Genomic DNA, 19371 nt, shown 5'->3' with positions numbered 1-19371 from the left:
AATTCCCTTAGAGCACAACAGTCATCACTTGCAAGAGCACCAGTTAAGTGTTGACATTCAAAGCAGGTTATTGCTTTCCAACACGGTTAGGAAAAGAAAACAGAAATCACAATTAGACTGGGAAGTAGCAACAACTTGGAAGGTGCAAATATGCTAGGGCAGAAGTTTCTAGTGAAACCCCTAGAAAGTGTGGTTTGATGCTCATTCCTGTGTTAAGAATACCAAAAGCATCATTCACGTGGCTTTAGATTTGTCTCTGCAAACGGCCTTGGAAAAAGAAAAAAAGCCAGATGATGGCAATTTACAAACTGACAAACCAGGTGTCATCTTACCCAGATTTTGAACAAAAGAGACTTTGTCTTCAAAATTATTCTTAAGTGTTGTCTCAGCAAGAGCAATGCACTGAAGGAAACAACCATCTTGAGAAACTCTTCAAGCAGTCCTCTTCCGAGCGCCGAGGAAGAGACTAGACGTGTTCAAGAACCTAGCTCGGACAGTCATTCATCAAGAAGAGAAAATAACGCTAACGGTAACCTAGTCTAAAGTTATTAGGCCTAATGAAGACAATATTTCAAACTGGGTAGAAGAGTTTTTCACTAAATTTGAAATAAGTTTGGTAACCTTTCAGCTCAAGCTGCAGACCATGAAGGAGGTGCCATTTTAATTTATACAGAAGCAAATAAAAAAGTGTAGTGAGTGAAAAGAGAACAGCTCTTTTTTTTTTTTCTCCTTCCTTTCTTGAAATCTGAGAGAGAATAAATGAGAAAGCCCAGGAAAGCAGTCAAAAAGAGTGAGTAAAAGCAGAGAAATGCCTTTAGCTAACCAGCACCAGCCAGAGCACTTTATTTTCATGGACTCTAAAGAGTATTGACAGGGATGCTCCTGTGGGGAAGAAGGCTGGTCCAAAGCTGAGCCTTTTAGGTAAAAGAAGACAAAAGAAAATTAAGGGTGACATTGGTGCAAGAGGAATAGGATGCCAGATGAGAGAAAATCCCCAGGAATTGGTAGGTGTTAAATAGAGATAAAACACCGCTGAAGCAAGCAGCAAACATAGGCGCGACTGGATTCATGTCAGCCAAGTCTTTCAGGAGAATCTGCCTAGACCTTTTAGTGAACTCTTCCCTCAAAATAAACGGTTTTTAATTCAAGAGACATATAAGTTTTATTGAGTATTAAGGACAGCAAAAATGTTGCGACTAGGCACAAGTCCAACGTGGTCTGTACACACCTCTCCTCCTGGGCAGATCCTCACCTCAGGGCTGGGCCACAAGCAGCAGGGCAGCATGGACCCCCAGCCGGGTCTGCGCCCTCCCTCCCCAGGCAGGGAGCTTCCCCCCCCCTCCCCAGGAGCCCTGGCCACCTTTCAGGGAGCACAAGCAACCCTGAGTCCCCCTAGAGAAACACAGCTCAAACCTACAACCAAAAGCATCGGACATCTGCTACGGAAATTACATTCAAGGGGATGGGAATTTCTGTGCACCTGGAACTGGGGGAAAAAAAAAAAAAAAAAACAAACAAGCTTTAGGGCACATGCACCCTCTCCCAAACCCAAAACAGCAGCAAGGCGCTCTGCTCTGGGTCAGAAGAAAAGCTTATATGCTTAGAAATGTGTCTGTATATTCCAACTATAACACAACGAGTCTAATAAATGCAACTGCCTCTCTTCACAACCTCCAAGTGCCTACACCAGTACTACATCAATTTCGTGGCAGGTGTCACAGGATCAGTATGGAGAGTGATTGCTATAGCTAGGGTAGAAATATTAGACTAAGCTGTACAGGAGAAATACTGACACAATCTTAAACATTGTGATATTGCCCTAATATAGATGTACAGAGTGAAGAAAATACTTGTGCACTGTGTATTTAACCTGACACATTATAGCTCCACTATATTACCCTGTGATGTCAAACTGTAATATAGCATTAAATCAAGAATAAGTAAAATCTAAGGACTTTTTTTTCTTCCCCAGAAGACTTTAAGCTCCCTGCCCTTGAAACTCATGCCACTGACACAGCTGAAAAAACAGAAGGATCAGCTGTAAGCAACTAGATATATCAGAAGGTTGGCAGTGAATTATTGAATTAATTCTGTCTTTGGCTGTATATTTACATCTAACTCAAGCTCACAGTCACTTAAGGCTTTGATCCGAAGCCACTGGTAGTCTTATACCAGGTACTTGGTCCCCACACAGAAGACTGAACTGCTGCTCAAGGGTCCCATTTACTTCCTAGGCGTGTATGTACCCAAGCCATCACTGGCTACTGGCCTCGGCAGGAGAGCCGGTGGGTCATCCATTCTGCAGTCAGCAGCTGAGCATAGCCTGGACTTTTTCATTTATCTTTTTTCCCCATTTTTTCCAGACAGAGTACTAGTAGGATGGGTCTGTGAGCAAATTGTGTGTTTATGTCTTTTCTGGTGGAAGAGTTGAGTTCTCCTTCAGCTCCTCTCCTCCTGGGCCACCAGAGCCACCCCAGCAGCAGAAGTGAGAGAAGAAACAATAAATTTCAAGATTCCTCCTCTCAGACGTGAACTTTTAACATTCAACACAGGAGGGAGAAGAAAACTCTTACACCCTTCCCATGGAGCCAAGCACACTCCCAGTGAACACTGACTTCTACCTCCTTCAAGGAAGACCAGGTATCTCCTGTGCTTCTCTGCCCAGCATCATCCTCTTGAGTCTCTGTCATGGCTACGTGGCCTAAACCTGCCACTACCTTTTCCTTCTCACCCAGTCTTTTGTCCTTGGTGAGCTGTTACCTGAGACACCTCCCCCACCAGCATCTGCCTTGGCAGTGACCTCCATCCTGCTCCCAAAGGGGCTGAGCAGGCCAGGCCTCCACAAGGTGTTTAAGAAAAGACTGGATGTGGCACTTAGTGCCATGGTCTAGTTGACACAGTGGTGTTAGGTCAAAGGTTGGACTCAATGATCACAGAGGTCTCTTCCAACCTAGTCATTTCTGTGATTCTCCTGGGCCTTTGCTCCACCACCCACACAACCAGGAAGCTGATCTCCGATGTAAGAGTCTTTAAACCTTGGCATTGGAGTTTTTCTAAAGGCTTCATTCTCACAATCTCCTACCACTGTACACCTTCAGGCTAGGTCTGCTGTGTTGCTGACTACATCAAATCTCCATCATCTGTTTGTTTCTGGGCTGAAAAAATCTATCTAAATGGGGAATTTCCACACAAGAAAAAGAGGGAGGGAGACAGCACCAAGGATTGCATCTTCTGCTTCAACAGTTGAGAAATACTTTTGCAAAACCACGGGAACCAAGGAATAACCTAAGCGCTACTGAGGGAATAAGTGATTCACCAAACTTCTGTTAGCAGAGACAAGGTGTAAGACAGAAAGCACCCAGTTTAAATATAAAATCCTGAGTGAATTACAAAACTGGCAGGTTTTTTTTTCTTTTTCCATCCAGCATCTTCACATTTTCTATGGAAGACACCAAGTAACAGTATACCCTGAGTCCAAAAAGCCACCTTCTTTAGAAAGAAGTATACTGAATCACTTCTTGGACAAGAAAACAGCTGCAGGTAAACATCTCTGAGTGACAGCACTGGAGAAGAGAGCATGAAGTTAAGGTTTTCCTAAGGACTAAGCTAAACCATTGCCTACCATCTCAGCTCCTGTGCAGATGTGGAGTTGTGCTTGACCTGTCACCTAACAGTTACCCACGTACAATAGGAATGTTTCTGAACCAACTAGTTTTAACACTTCTTTACTGAAGTTAGGAGAAAAGGTGAAAGAAGTTCAAAGACACAAAGCAAACATTATTTAATTCAACAGCCCAAGTGCAGGCTTTTTTTTTTTCCCCTTCTGATGTCAACCCACACAAAACAATGCAGCAGTTCTGTGAATATTTTAAGTTTCGCTTCATGGTTCCAGTAACACAGGCCACTCATTTTCCTCTGATCATTCATACTGACAGCTCCGGTGTGAATAATGTCAAATACTTGAGCTCTTTTCACTGTTTGGCTCCAGAGCATTAGTCTACTGGAACAAGGACTGACATTTAAGATTTCCAATACATGAGGGACACTGAACTACTGTTACAAAATTTCAGCAATCTCTGCTTACGATTTTTCTGACAGACAGGTGATAAATTTTTTTAATTGAGATCACTTCAAGAATACGCAGCATATATGTAGGATATGTTCAGCCTAATGAAGAGTCCACAGGGCATCATGAGTCCTTCCTCTTACTTGCACAGCCATGAAGGACAGAAAAGAGACTGAGACAAAGTTTCTGTGTATTGATGGATCTGCAGATATAAATTTCAGCCCACCCTTCACATCTGTTCTGTACATACAGTTTGGAGATCTCCCAGATTTTTAATCTTAGTACCGCAACACTCAAAACAAGCCCTTCTAGATGCAAGTTTCATGCAATGTAAGCACAGCCACCAGGCAGGTATACAGAATCATGCTACTATTAAAACGCCTCAGATTTGAACAAACTAGCACCAAAAAAATAAATAAATAAAATAAACCAAGCAAATAATAAAAAAAAAATTTAAAAAAATAGAACAGAATAGTTTGGTCCCCACCTCCCTTCCTCAGCAAGGTCCTGCAAACCACACATCACAGCTTTCTCAAGCATCCTAAGCGGACGCACTAAATTCTAACAAAATATTAACAAACAATATTCATTTCCATTCTGTTAAAACTCTATTTCTGTTGAGCATTTTACACCCTTTTGTTGTAAATCCTTTTTTTCCTTGTGCAGGAAGACAGAGCGCAACCAGAAGCCTCCCGCTGGGCAAGGCAGGGGCAGCTGGCTCCGGCACGCAGAGCATGGCTCAGCCACAGGCTCCGTGTCACTTGGCAAGAGCTCTCAGCCTCTTTGGAAGCACCGGGTTTGGAGGATCCACTCCACCCAGATCTTAACATCTTCCTCTGACATCCCACTGGTAGAAATGAAACAGGAAGAATGTGGAAACTGGAGGGCTGGAAGGGTATTTGGGACTCCGTGGAAATAATCTTCCTCTGCAGCCAGGGAAGATAAACGATTCCTTCCCTATTCCAAAAGCAGTGCCAAGTAGTGAACAAACAACTCTCCTTGATGCTGTGTCTTAGCAGTATGGTTTTTATAAGCACTTGAGGATGAAATCTTGGTCACAAAATTAGTCTCACTATTTTCCAAAAAAGAACTAGATGGGGACAGCACTTCATCCTTTTTTTTTTCCCCCCCCACACCCTCCCCCCCCCCCTTTAAATAGCAAAGGCAAAACCAAGACATATAAATGGGAACTAAAGCAATTAGTTTCCATTCCGTTATTAAAGTTTAAGATTCTTTTGCTAATCAGCAAAACGTAACCTCAATCTTGCAACCTGATCTAGGAGGCCAATACCGCACGCAACGCCGTCAGTGGTGATACACGCAGGTTCACTCACCTCTCAAATTACTCCTGGATGTATTGCTGGAGGAATGGATTAATCAGACAACTCCCCAAACTGAAACAGTTTGGCTGGACACCCGATGGAAAAGGCACTCTGCGTGCACAAAGCCAGCTCTGCCCATGGCTGCTACATCCCCTTCGCTCTCTACAGAAACCTGCTGAAAGCCCCTTCGAGAGGAAGGTACAAAACCTGTCCTAAACAATCCAGTTTACAAGGGTCTGTGCTGTACACAGTTTTGCTTTTTTGGGGATACTCCACCCCGTGCCCACCCAGCCCTGTTTCCCCAAACAGCCGATACCGACTGCTCTCAGCTCCAAGCCCACCCTTACAACCAAAGCACAGCAAGCGCGCCATGGGAGTGCCAAAGGGATGCTGCATTCCCCAAAACTGCTCTTGCCTCACAGAAACACGCTATTTTCAGATGCTTCATGAAATGTTATTTATAAATCAGATACTTTAATAAATAGTTACGCAATTAGCAGAGTCACAAGGTTCCAGTAACACCTCCTCCTGGCACACTTACCCCTGTCTATATAGTGTGTTCCTTATGCCTGTTTGAGCATCCACCGATCACTTACAAACAGGACCCTAGCGTTAAACACCACCCAGCTACACCAGTTCTTCAGCACAGCTCTCCACAAAGACCCATATCATTTTTAATTACTAAAACGTGGAAAACATTCACCATCATTTGTGTTTCATCAGAATAAAGTAAGAAGAGACAAGCTAATGGAAAGGATGACAAACTGTAGGACTTATAACTAGGCTGATCTACTACAAATTATTCTCATCGAAGAGAGAGGGAGAGGCGTCTGGGTTTTCCTTCTAGCGATGGTAACTGGCAGTTACTTTGCCGCTACCCAACTTCTCTTTTTTCCTGTAAAACCAGAACTCCTCCTCAGCAACTCTGCCCGGTTCACAGGAACACCTGAAGCAGACGAGGCTGGCGGGGAACTCCGCGACCGACAGGAGAGGCTGGCAGCTGCCGGGCTGGCTGCAAGGACCGGCGCGGCATCCTTGAGGCAGCCCTCCTTCGCTTGGCGTTAAAAAGAAAGATAGGAATGAGTACCGGCCTGCTGCGAAACGGCACCGGGGAAGTTTCTGGCATGATCATTCAATTGCAGCGAAAAGTACTGGAGATAAAGGAGAGGGATGAGCAAGAGGAGGAACTCACGGGGAATTCAATTTGAACACCCCGTCAGCCTAAAGAGCTTTCCGAAATGCTCGGGTTTCCCTTTAACCCGCCGGCAGCCTGGGCAAGAGGCGACACCTGTTCCCAAACCGCCGGGGACGCGGGGCACCCGCCGGCAGAGCGGCAGGCTCCTCGGGAGCGGCTCCTCACCGTTCGCCTCCTCCAGTTAACTTCCAACCGGCCCGAAACACGGGACCCGCCCCGGCGGCTGCAGCCCCCCCGCCCGCCCTCCCCCGGGGCGCACCCCGTCCCGTACAGCTCGGGGCAGAAATGCTGAATCACGAAGCCGAGGACGCGGGGCCGGAGGCGACGGTGCCGTGGGGGGGGGCTCTCCCTGACCCTCACCCGGGGCTGCCCGCCTCCCTCTGCCCAGCACGGGGCCAGGAGAGGGGCCGGGCGGCGGAGGGGGAGCCGCGCCGCCTGCCCCGCTGAGGGCACTTACTTGAAGGTGAGGACGCAGAGGGGCCGGTAGGACTTGTGGCTGGTGCTCTCCGCCATCCGCTTGCCCCAGAAGTCGTTGGCGAAGGCGGCGGCCACGGGGGTGGCCGCCCGCACGTCGGGGTTGTTCACGATGGCCCAGACGTCGTCGTGCACGAACTCGCCCTGCAGGGAGTTGCCGTAGCAGAGGACGCACAGCCCTGCCAGCACCGCCGCCGCCGCCGCCGCCCCGCCGTGCCGCCCGCCCGCTGACGGCGGGGGGGACGGGTAGGGGGGCGGCGCGGCTCGGTCCCGGCTGCGGGAGCCCCGCGCCGAGCCCGTCACCATGGCGCGGGTGCGGGGCGCCGCGCTGGCTGCCCCGGCTCCGCCGCCGCCGCGGCGCGGGGAAGCAGCGGCGCCCGCATGGTGCGGGGCGGGCAGCGGGACCGCCGCCGGCCACTTGCGCTCTGCCGAGGCGCAGCCCGCCCGGCTGCAAATAAACAGCGGCCGCCTCCCCGCGCCATCCCTCCTCCTCCTCCTCCTCCTCCTCTTCCTCCTCTTCCTCCTCCCTTCCCCCCCCCCCCCCGCACGCATGCTCCTTGCCGCGCTGTCACCCCCGCCGCCACCTCAGCCCGTTGGCGGGGCGGGCTCTGCCCGAGGTGGCCCCCGACCACCGGCGAGGGAGATCCGCACGGCACGGCAGCACCCACGCGAGGCCGTGCTGCCCGCGGGCGGGTGTGCTGCGGGGCTGGCAGCGGAGCCCTGGTGCGCCGACGTCGCCTCTGTCACTGGCGGGAGGCAGGTGCAAGGCTGCCCTGCCTGGTGCCAGGGCCTCCTCCGTGCCCCCGCGGGGATCCCCCTCCACGGCCGGTCGCGCCAGGACCAGCCTCCCTGTGAGCCGTGCTCACCTGGGGAGTGGGAACGTCCCAGCCGGCTCCACGGCATCCACACTGCCCCACAGCACCCACGGCATGTGTGCTGATCCACAGCATCCACACCACTCCGCAGCACAGATGCTGCTCCACACCATCCATGCTGCAGCATCGTCCATGACAAACAGTCCCCACCGTGTCCTGCTGGCGGGGAAAATGTTTTGGTGCTGTGGAACTTGTTTTCTCTACTCTGGTCCATCACCTGTCCCTCTTCCAAAATCACCTGAGAGAGGTATCTTCTCCAAAGCATTATTCCGACGACTGCAGAGTCCCTGTCCCCTGCCATACGCAACTTTTCTTGTGTTAGTGACAACTCCCAATAACTTTCACTTAAGGAAAGGCCATGTTCAGATCACCTACTCAGCCACATGTGAAAAGTATGTGGCTGTGTTTTTTTCAGAAAACAGAAAAACAAAGACTCTGTTAATGCTTTTTACCATTTAAATAAAACCTTCTGCTTATAACCAAACAAAGAAATAATGCTGCTTAGCAAAGAAGTTTAGATTCAATTAGGTGAGTGAAATACTGGACATACTCTGAATTTTTTTCTGAAAAACGATGCACGGAGCATGGTTCACCACCAGCCTGTGCAGTTCCACTCTGCTCTGTGTGTGTGTGAGCGTGCCTGCCTGCGTGTGTGCCTGCATGTGGGAAAAAGAGGGGAGCGGAAGCCCTGAAGAGTTCGTGCAGACTGGCCGGGGCGAGCCCTCTCCAGGAATGCTTTTTCCCCCAGCATATTTGGCACTTTGAGTGATCTGGTATTTTCCAAGTGCAACAGAACAGGCTTTTCAGATGTACTTTTGTCACAGCTAAAAATAACAACAGTTAACTCTGACTAGGACAGCGTGTTTATATCCGGGACAGAAGGAAACTCCACCAGAAGCAGAGCCATCACTCAAACTTTCTCTTTAAGTGGCTGATGACATTTTGCCAGTTGGCTCCCCAGAGCTTTCCCCAGCACAGGAGGCCGTTCGTTGTGGTGTGTTGGTATTCATTTCCACCAAAGTTTCGAAGCTTGGGCATGTAAAGCTGGACTGCGACATCTGTGCACTGGCACAGAAACAGCCTGGTATCCTGAGGCACTGAAGTACCAAAGCCCAGGAGTGCCCAGCAGCTCTGGAAACAAAGTCACTACTGAAGACATACCTAAAAGGTGGAATTGGGACTTCTTGTTGACATAAATTAAAATGTTGACAGTTACTGGGAGGAGGATGAGAGGAAGGATGGACTGTAATGTTGATGAAAGCAAAAACAATGTGTGTAAGATTCAAAGGTTGAAATTGCCTTGCAGTAGACTCCGGGTAATATTTGAAATCCTAAATTACTCTGCTGTACAGAATCTGCAATCCCCTGTAGTTCCGAAACGGGCAGCTGAGGGTCTAGCTATTCCCTGGGGCAGATGTACCACACGTGCTTGAGCTAGGCAGCCTAACGGGGGGTCAGAAGCACTGCTGATGTGACCCCAACAAACCCAACGCACCCTGCAGCCCCGCTGGGCCTCAGCAGGCTGTCCCTCCCAACAAGACCCCCGTACCTCATCTGCAGTGTGGACCTGGGTCCGCACAGCCTTTGTCACTGATGTCTTTCAGCCTTCTGTCCTTTTCTTTCATCACAGGTTGGGAGCAGCCCGCCGATAGCCCACTCATGCCATGACACAGGGCCCAGGGCTGCCATCAGGCAACCTGATGTCAGAGCAGGGGACAGGTCTTTCCATTCATTACCCAGGACTGTGGTACACATCCCTGCTGTGTCACAAGTCCCGCTGTCAACCCTTTAGGCTTAACTAGTTCACCACATAAAGCTCACGAAAATGCAGAGTTCTAAAGTGGTAAATTATGAAGAGGTAATAAAATACCATTTTCTAATCAAGGGATTTGCTGTCAATATCTTACAACAGTAACATACACAGCCATGTAACCACATAGTACAACAGATGTGGAATAAATAATATCGCTTCCTATATAGATCTGTCATTTCCCATTCACTTTCATAACCCGCCATGCTTGGCAACACAAAAAAGCATGGAAAGAGATGGCAGTCCTGACCCATTCAAGACTCTTTCTGCCCTCACTCTCCTTAGGAGGACACCAACACTGGCCATTGGCGTTCATCTGGCACGGAAACCTAGAGTTTGCAAGGGAGAAAAATACTATTTATTTTCTCATCTCTTTTCTTATGCGCTTATCGAAATGTTATGCACAAAGTGTAGTTAACGCTGATTTGTCAAGTTTCTTTTATCAGAAGAAAATCTATTCTCACTTCTCCAAGACAGACCAGATTTTTCCTTTCTTCCCTCAAGCAGACACCGGAAAGAGACAAAGCAACGCTCCAGTCAGCCACGGAAGAAGATCTCCTGTTCTTCACACCAAGGCCTGCTGAAGTACAGGCACATAGTCTTCTCCTTTCGATCCACAAAGGGAAACATTACCTTGTCATGCAGCAGTCACCGTCGCAGATGGAATTCAAGATGTTGTCTATTGCTAGAAGTCCTGACCACTTAGAAAGAAACTAACAGCAAACAGTGAGAATTCAGAGAGCAGGAGAACACACATTGAACACTGCTGTATGTGGGGTCTTAAGTCTGTACATATATATGCAGGCATATACATAGAGGGAGAGGAAAAAGAGAGAGAAAGAAGAGAATCCAGTGATGGGATGGTTTGCGACAAAGCTGCTTTGCCACTTCCAAAAATATCTGGTCTAATAAGAAGTATTTCCTCCTCCTGCAAGCCTTGATATTTTCTCTACCTAAAGTAGCCATGTCATCGCTTCAGAAATGTAAAGCCAAACTGCATCTCAGAGAAGCCTAGCCAAGTTCTGGAAAGGTGTGTTGATGAAGCACTCCAGCTATTTGGCTGCCTACTTGTATTTGAATCACAAGTTCCGTGCCAGCTATATAAAAAGATTAACAAATGGCTGTTAAAACTAGAGACCTTGAAACTAGTTATGTGCGATGCTCAAAAAAAAAACTCGCTCTGCTAATTGAGCAGAGCTCATTACTTCTGAAGTAGGAAAGTTTAGCCTCCACTCGGAGTAAAACATACGGCAGGGTATATAAGGCAGTAGACACATTTGAACCGTTACACTTCAAAGGGTTGAGCACTGATTGATCTGGTATTATCTGAAGATGGCAGATGCTCAAAGGCAGAGAGAAACTGCAAAAGTTTTGAGTTTCAAGCTTAAATGTGGAGTTGTGAAGAGTTTAGCTTTGCATTGACTGATTAAAGCATAAGAAAGCGGTAAATACAATTTAAAAGTTGAATTACCATATGGTCGTAGCTAGAGGTAAATTTCAGAAGTAGCACATGTAAATAGTTGCTGTCTGAACAAATAATTTTACATTTAAACTAAGTCATTTGGTAACGGGTACAATTGATTTCTGCTTGTAGTCAGTTACTGAATGGTTTTGCAATTCGTTTCAGTAGCCCCAGGATGAAACTCGTGTATCTGCCACGCATATAATCTTCGGTTGGTACACATAACGTTCATATGGTTAAAAGCAAAAAAAAAAAAAAAAGAAAGAATGAGCCAGCCACCAGGTTCTGCTTGCTATTAAAAGAAATTGCCATCTTAAATGAAGGACTGTTGCAAACCTGGAACCGAGTTTGGCATCTTTAATCCAGTGTGCTGTCTGTGCTGGAAGAGCTTTGGAGAGACAGAGAGCAATCCATGTGGTCCAGAGCCCCTCCAAGGATTTCGGTGCAGGCATCATTCTGTTTAGCCAAGTAGGATTTGAATTTTGGAGTTACCAGGAGCACTAGCAACGGTGCAGTGAAACACTGAACTGTACTGGGCCGGAGAAATCTTATTATATTTTTTGCTTGTTACCAAATTGCTTTGAGGTCTATGCAGGCTACAGAAAGTTTCTCTTTGGTGAATTCTTCCTAAAGCCCAGTGAAAGTTCCTATGTTTTTGCTTTCACTTTTAACTGTGGCCAAGAGCCAGAAGTACTACAAGCAGGAGAGTAAAACTTCTTGCCCTTAGTATCCTGGTCCTGTGATTCTTAGGAAACAAAGCAACCCTGCACCCTCAGGATGACCTCTCCTTTTCAATAGGGATGTAGTATTTCAAGTTCAGTCCACACCCCCTTAATAAACCTTCTCCCTGGGGCAGTCACAGAGTTTGCTAAATATTAGCCCTGAAAATTCAAACCCCTCAGTTTTTACAAAGCTGTATAAACAAGAAGATAGCACATGGTAAGCACTGCTCGGTGGATCCATATTTCCCATCCCTGACACAGATGGCAAGTAACACAGAATCCTCCGTGACCCATTTTTAGATCCATTTGTCACCTGTTTCATATGCTTGAGTAAAAGGAGAGATTTCAAGCCGAGAAAAAGCTTGCCATAGTTATTACTGGATTAGAGGGAATCTCTTTTTCAGCTCATACAACAAACACATTTTCTGCCTTTGAAAAGACCCAGGTTAAGCCTTAGTCTATGGGCAGGATTGTACAGGGTCTTTGAACCCCCACGGTGGGTGGAACATCCACGATTTGACAGGGGACAGGCATCCAGCAAATGGTATGGAGTGATTTGGGTTCGGTAGCCGCCATTTAAAGGTCAGGGACAATACAAAGGTGGGACAAGTCCCAGTAATGAGAATAACAGGATTCTTCATGTACAGAGTGGAGGCACACTATGCCATAGGCTGCTGAAGTCATCCACTCCAGTGGACTCGCTCATCAGTATGTTCCATTTTTGTGTGACTGATTTGGGTGTTTGGAATCCCACAATGGAATGGGGAGCGGAGGAGAGAAGGCATTTTTCTTTCCTTATTGAGCATGGTTCTGCACTTTTCCTTCTCTAGAAGCACTGCAGAAATTTCCCAAAGCCAAAGAAAGTTCTCCGTCTTGCCCTTGCCTGAAAGATCTTTTTTATTGCATCAGAGTGAAGGAAAAGTGCAGCCTATAGGGCTTGAGTCATGAGAGTTATCACTTGTAACATTCATCTTTTTAATGCTGATTAAGTACAAGACAGTTTAAGCTGAATTTTTATGTACTTCATGGAAATCGGCTAATGGCTCAGAACCACAAAAATTAAAAAGGGAAAAAGAAACTCAAGATAGTCCCATTTTTGGATGAGCGAATGAGGGACTCAGATGAACCAACATTTTTTTCACTTACAGTGCATAGCCCCAGACTGCATTTTTGCTCTCTTTCTGAGTACAAGCAGGTCAGAATGAGCGTGAGGCTGTTTAAAGGGGGGATCTTGGTAGTGAGAAGTTGTTTTAAAAGATAGCTTTCCTGTGAAACGGACATTAGTAACTCAGCCACCATACGCTTCCTACGAGGCTGTGCAAGGGCACGTGCAAGTTGTTGCATGGCTGTAAAGTTGGATGCTGAACTGCTGAGGGCACCGGAGTCAAATGCAGAGTAAGAAACAGATTTGGGCACAGCACTTTGGTCAATATTTAGCGGTTGGGATTCATGTTGCTCCTGCAGGGAGGCGTTGGATTCGGAAGAAGAATCTGATTTTTGTGAGACAAAGGAGGCGTTTTCAGCTTGGACTGATCTGAGTCAGTTTAATTTGACCCTATCCTCAGCCTTCAGAGTTGGCTGTATGTTCCTTAATGTAATTGTCTCTTGGAAGTTTATATGTCAAAGCAAGAACAGAGATTAAAGACCCCAAGTCTGTTTCCTATTCAGATTCAGTTGGGTTTGTTTTCTTGGCGTCTTTGAGCTGGAATTCAGTAGCAGTTCTCTCTGAAAAGTAACTGATTTATATATAAGATCTTCTGGCATCCCTAGTTTCGGTTGAATTGCAGTCACTGCAAATGATCTGATAAAATCAGACAGTTGGATAAAATCAGGAAATCTCTACATTTATTCTCTGATTACTGAGCAAGCTCAATTTCATCATGGTGAAGTAGAAGCCAGTGGTTACAATTACTTTTCTTTCCTTTCATCTATTTTTTAATATTTGGGTTTAAGATGGAAAAATTACAAATTAATAAATCTGCACCAAGTCCAATCGAGACTTTTCTCTATATAATAATATTATTCATATCTCTATGATTAGCAACAGCTGGAATAAGTTTTAGCAAAAATATTAAAATCTATATCGTAGAATAAGCCACATGGAGTCATTGTAATTTGAGGAGGGTGAAAGTTTCCATGAAAGCTACTGAGAAATGAATACGACATATTTTTTTTTTAGGTGACTTCTTTGGATTTTATTTTTGCAAGCAGAAACAGTTTTATTTTACAGTGCTTAACTTTCTAGTGTTTATGTTGAACAAACACTCCAGATAAAACAACACATCAATCAGCCACTCCGGGCACTGCTTCTTCTCACTAGTCCTCTTATACCATGTTGTACTGAGGAGCTCTAGCTCTGTTAGAGCAAAAATAAGTTTTCAAGCGCAAATACAACCACCTAAGCCAACACCAGTGATACGCTAGCTGGAAAGCTGTCACGCAGGTCTGCTTTTCACCTGCAAACATCACCACGGTGCCGGCTGCTGTTTTCCCAAAGTTTGAGAAATTCACAGACAGCGAATAGATCAGTCAAAAATCAAAGCAATAAAACCCTGTACAGCTTCTCAAAGGAAACCGTATGAAAGCCCAGTTCAGTGGCTGATTGAGAAGAGCAGTGTCAGGAGGATGGGGGATGGAGAAAGAGGGAGCTGGGAATGATTGGGGTGGCTTTTCCATGCTCCCTTTCTCTCTCCATTGTTTCCATCAACCATGCATCTAAGTGACACTCAAACTCAAGGTAGGATAAACTGGACCCTCCCCAGTGATCCTTGCTCTTCAGCACCCATCAGCACTCCCGCAAGTCTCTTTTGGACAGGTAAAATATGTTGCAATATTCGATTAATTTTTAATAAAAATATTAAGCCCATTCTGAATGAAAGTCATTATCTAGGTGGTGAAGCACCAGAAGGACCAGTAGAAGTGCTGTGAGAATGGTAGGTGCAGATGGCACTTAGGTCATCAAAATGCCAGCACATCTATTTCCAATCTAAGAAAGAACCCAGGAGACTTGTTGAGATGTCTGGAGTTGGTGTCCCTTTCCCTCTGTGCCACTCCAAGTAATCTGGGCTAGGCCACCTGCATTCCTGTGTCTGGGTGCTTGGGAGCAGTAGGGTGTGAGAGTGCGTGCAAATCCTGTTTTGTTTTGGGTAAAATCACTTTTGTCTCATGTATTAGCTCACATTGGGGTTTTTTTACATTGTTCCTGCAGTGTTGCGAAATTAGTTTTGGGGCTACAAACCTGGCAATGTTAAGAGTTATGAGCCATAATGTGCTAACACTTATACACCTTTTACCCACATGAGTGCAAACTCTTGGCTTGCCTGAAATGCTCTGGAGAGACATATGTGGATTTCCCTCAGTTTTCCCCAAGACAAGCGCACACGTATGAGCTCAGGATTTTCAGCTCCTCCTGCTAATGGGGACCACAGGACTCCCCCCTTTCAGAGTCTGGGAACTCAATCTCCCTCCAAGGAGATGAGTCTCTCTTGCTCTCTTATGCCCACCCACACTCCCTTCATGTGTTTCAGCTGACTTCTGCCTGATTCCACTCCAGCTTTCTTCTCAGCCGGTAAGAACTTGTAACCTTTGAATTTCTATTGTTAAACAATTTAAAAAATAAATTACTGAGCTTTGCCTAGTTGGGAGCTTACAAAATTTCCCATGGCTTCAGCCCAAAGTCATCCACAGTTCAGCTGAAACACTCCTAAGATCCCTGCAATAGGAGTCTGGAAGATTTCTGGATAGCATTGGGAGCCTGGAAGATGTAGAAATCAAAAACAAGCCACAGTTTGAGAGCAAATCTGGAGTGTGCACTGTTACTAAACCTGCTCAGCAACACTTCTTTGTCGTGTTTTGTGTCACCTCTACTAGATCAAAAATTTCATGCCAGGCTGCTTAATGATGCTCCAGATTCACTTATTTGTGCTTTTTCACTTTCTATTTTGTCCAGAGCAATGCAAAATACCAACATATGAGTCCCTCCATGTGAGGGAAACTCCAGCCAGTCCAGAAACTCCAGCAACGTGGCCCAGTCCCAGCACATCACACCTGCCCTCTTCTTCCATCCCTGGGACATCGTATCAAATTCAGGGGCCTGGCTCAAGGTTCATTTGACCTCACTGCCATGTCCCATATCCGTCTTAGTTTTTCCTGCAGGCTCTCTAGAGGCTTTGAGAGATGCTCCATGGCCCAGCATATTTTAGCTATCATTATGAAGTTCATTCCACATCTCTGTTCCTCAGGCACAAGGCAACCTTTAACTTTGTAGACTGGAGGTCACGTATGCTGAGACAGAGCTTCCCTGGAAGCTGCTTCAAGAAAAATGAGTGATTCTCCACAAGACCCAAGCATTTTTGTGGCCCTCATCCTCATCTTATCAGTGCAAAAAGGCAAACACTCTCCAGTACAAACAAAAAGAATAATAATAGCAAACAAACCACTCTATCAAACCACAATACTCCTCTGTACTCTTAATCCTTCGTTGGGAAAAGATGGAGAGAAAAAAAATTAATTACCTGAGAGTCAACATCATTTATATCACTACTGCTTGAACAGACCTGTTGATAAAAATGGTAAAAACATAGTGAGCTTGCTCTGAAGAGTTTTATAAGGGAAAAGACTGGAGAGGAGCCTCAGGGAAAACTCAGGCACAGCCCAACTTCAAAGAAGTGCTGCAGAGATCCAGTCTTTGTAATTTGGGCCTATTTCTAGTTACGTCTGTATTTACATAGATTGACAATTGTGAAGACGAGAAAAAGCACAAAGACGGGGTTAGTCTTTTTTGGCATGAGGCTGGCGTCTACCATGGGAAATTAATCCATGCTAAGCTGCAGTAAACTGAGCTGCTGAGTTTGTATTCATGTCACTGAGACCGCTTATACTCACTGCTGGTCTATAAACTCTGATTAGTCGGACTTGACAGTGGGTGACACCTTGATGAAAAGAATAGACTGTGGATCACCATCCATTCAATAATGGTTTATAAAAATGATATTAAACGAGCCATTTTTCCTAAGACTACATACCAAAATATTTTGGGAAGACAAAAAAAAAGATACTGGGGTTTTGGGGTTGTTTTTTGAGAAGGTGATTAGAAGGTCCCAGGGTGCTTTGTCACTGAAATAACCACATCTGTCAGCTAAATTGGCAGAGCTATTATATTTAGTTACTAGAAAGACTTCCTCACATGCTGAGGTCTTGGATACCTCCCAAAAGATTTGCTCTCTGGACAGCTAAAGTAAAATAAAATTAGGGGGGAAAAGTAGTTCACAGCCACAGCTAACATTTTCATTTTTTTCTGAATATCACATAGTTTGAAAGTTGATGAGAAAAGACGGGCTTATGAGGGGGTGACTTGACAGGAATCACATTTTAATTTCCTTCGTAAAATTTTCTAAGCTTTTCTCTCTCTCCAGCGGCCACCTTGCTGTTGTTGCCTTTTGGGGGGCCATATGATCCTCCCTATGAGGAAAACATATCCCAAGGCATTTCCTTTTCTCTTTTGCAAGACACAGTCAGAAGATCCCATTAATTTTTTTAATTTTTTTTAACTGGCTTCTAACTTTGCAGACTCCTGTCATGCCATAAAACTGACTGATGAATGACAGAGGCCCTGCTAGGTTTGGCGAGGGTGTAATGTGAATTCCCAGGGCTGGAAACAATAAAACACAATTTTCTGAGAAATGGGGTTTTGTAAGGAATGTGCCAGCCCTGACTTCACCACACCCTTTCACTTTGTTAGCTGCAGTTCAGCAAGTTATGGCTGGATTTTGTTACATTTTCTATCATGATGAGCCCTCTGTTCTCAAAGGTAGGAGAGGATCCTCCGGGTAGCTCCAGGTCATTTAGGTAGAGAGTTGATGAGTGCTGTGCTGGGGACTTGCCCTGCATATATGGGAGCCAGTGCATGGATTGTGTAATGACACGGCCAAGGCTCGTACAGGGCAGTTAGATTTCAGATGAATCAAAAGGCAGCCTCTTCCCTCCCACACTGACCTTCTTTGGAGCTGCTCCACACTGAAAATCCTCTCTCTTTCCATCTATCTATACCTGTTCAGAGGACTGTGGGTTGAAAAGAACAAACAAAGAAACATTAGAGTTCGGCTCTTAGCTATCATTGTCATGTGCTGGTTTTGGAAACTAGGTGACAAGGTGTACACGCCACGTTTCAGCTCGTTGTCATTAACACAGTCAGGCTGTCCTGGAAGAGAAGCTTCCTCAAAACTCAGAATACTGCTTCTTTGGCTTTCTAGGTAAAACTGGTCAGATCTGACCCCCTCCTGCAGAATATCCTCCTCAACATCCAGGTAGAGGCAACGATAAACATTTTCACCTTGTCAGGCTGCCTGCAAGTAATCTAATCAGATTTGGAACATTTTAATTCATAATGAGTCAGTCCATCCAGCTGAAAGTGTCACTGAGCACCTGCAATAGCGAGGCTCCAACTGTTTGGACCACCCTGCCAGCTGTGCCAGCCTGGTCTCCCGGCTGTGCCATCAGCTGCACGGACACTGACGTCCTGCCAGGACTCAAGAGGCACCTGCAGCCACGCCTGGCCCTTATTACAACCGCCCGCAGAGCTGCAGTCCCTCACACCTGCCCATTAAGAGCCTCTGGGTCCCAATCCCAGCAGGGGAACAAGGCAAAGAAATGGTGGAAGCAAGCAAGCCTTCATCATCGAAAAAATCTGAAGGCTGAGAGATGTGCCCAAAGCTACAAAGGAGCTCGGCAGCAAATACAGGCAGGAGCTGAAAACATGTTTCCTGATGTGGCCATCTTCTCTCCCCCTGAGGGCACACAAGGATTGGGAAGAGAAAGATCTGCATGCAGCACAAAGTCTCTCCACTCTGGGTTTCACTGGCTCTTGTGTTCTGGTTCACACTGGGACAAGGAGGTGGGATTGAGGAAAGTGAGCATCAGCACGCTGGTGTCTCTGGGAAGAGCTTCAGCAGTAGCTGTTGTGTTACAGGTCTTAATAGAGCCAGCTATTTCTCCGCCCTAGCCAAGGACGGCTACAGTGTACAGGAGAGGTTGTAACAAGGCTTTCCTCAACCTTCCTGAAGTTGTCATATAGACCTTTTCAGTCTTTGCACTCCAGGATTTTGAGATAGGAGTGGGGCAGGACTTTGTTTGGGAGGCAAAATCCCGTGCCCTCCCACTGCTGACCTTGGGACACTGTTATCTATAAATCAACCCTAGAGCAAAATCCCTGACGGGGAATATGATAGGATGTCACACCATTGTAGCATCTTGCAGCAGCCTGCGCCTGTGTCAGAGTCTGAGAAGCAGGAATGCATATGCCCTTACTGTGACAGCATAGGAGATGTTGTTTTGGTTTTGAATAAATGATTGATAAGGTAAAAAGCAACTGGGGGGGAACAGGTCAAACACAGCTAATGAAAAAAAGTAGACCCAGTCGTCATCCTGTTACATCACTTGCTAACAGA

General features: G+C 46.1%; 1 protein-coding gene across 1 annotated transcript in view; it reads right to left on the bottom strand.

Moving 5' to 3' along the window:
* Positions 1-7363, bottom strand: part of TMTC1 (transmembrane O-mannosyltransferase targeting cadherins 1) — a 157116-nt gene extending 149753 nt beyond the window's left edge. Inside the window, 1 exon segment of the mRNA XM_068400608.1 lies at positions 7041-7363. Coding sequence (XP_068256709.1) covers positions 7041-7363 — 323 coding nt within the window.
* Between the last annotated feature and the right edge of the window lie 12008 nt (positions 7364-19371).

The sequence above is a fragment of the Nyctibius grandis genome, chromosome 5 (genome assembly GCF_013368605.1).
Source record: "Nyctibius grandis isolate bNycGra1 chromosome 5, bNycGra1.pri, whole genome shotgun sequence".
NCBI lineage: Eukaryota > Metazoa > Chordata > Aves > Nyctibiiformes > Nyctibiidae > Nyctibius > Nyctibius grandis.
Note: the sequence above shows the minus strand (reverse complement) of the source record. Positions and strands in the feature narration are given on the sequence as shown.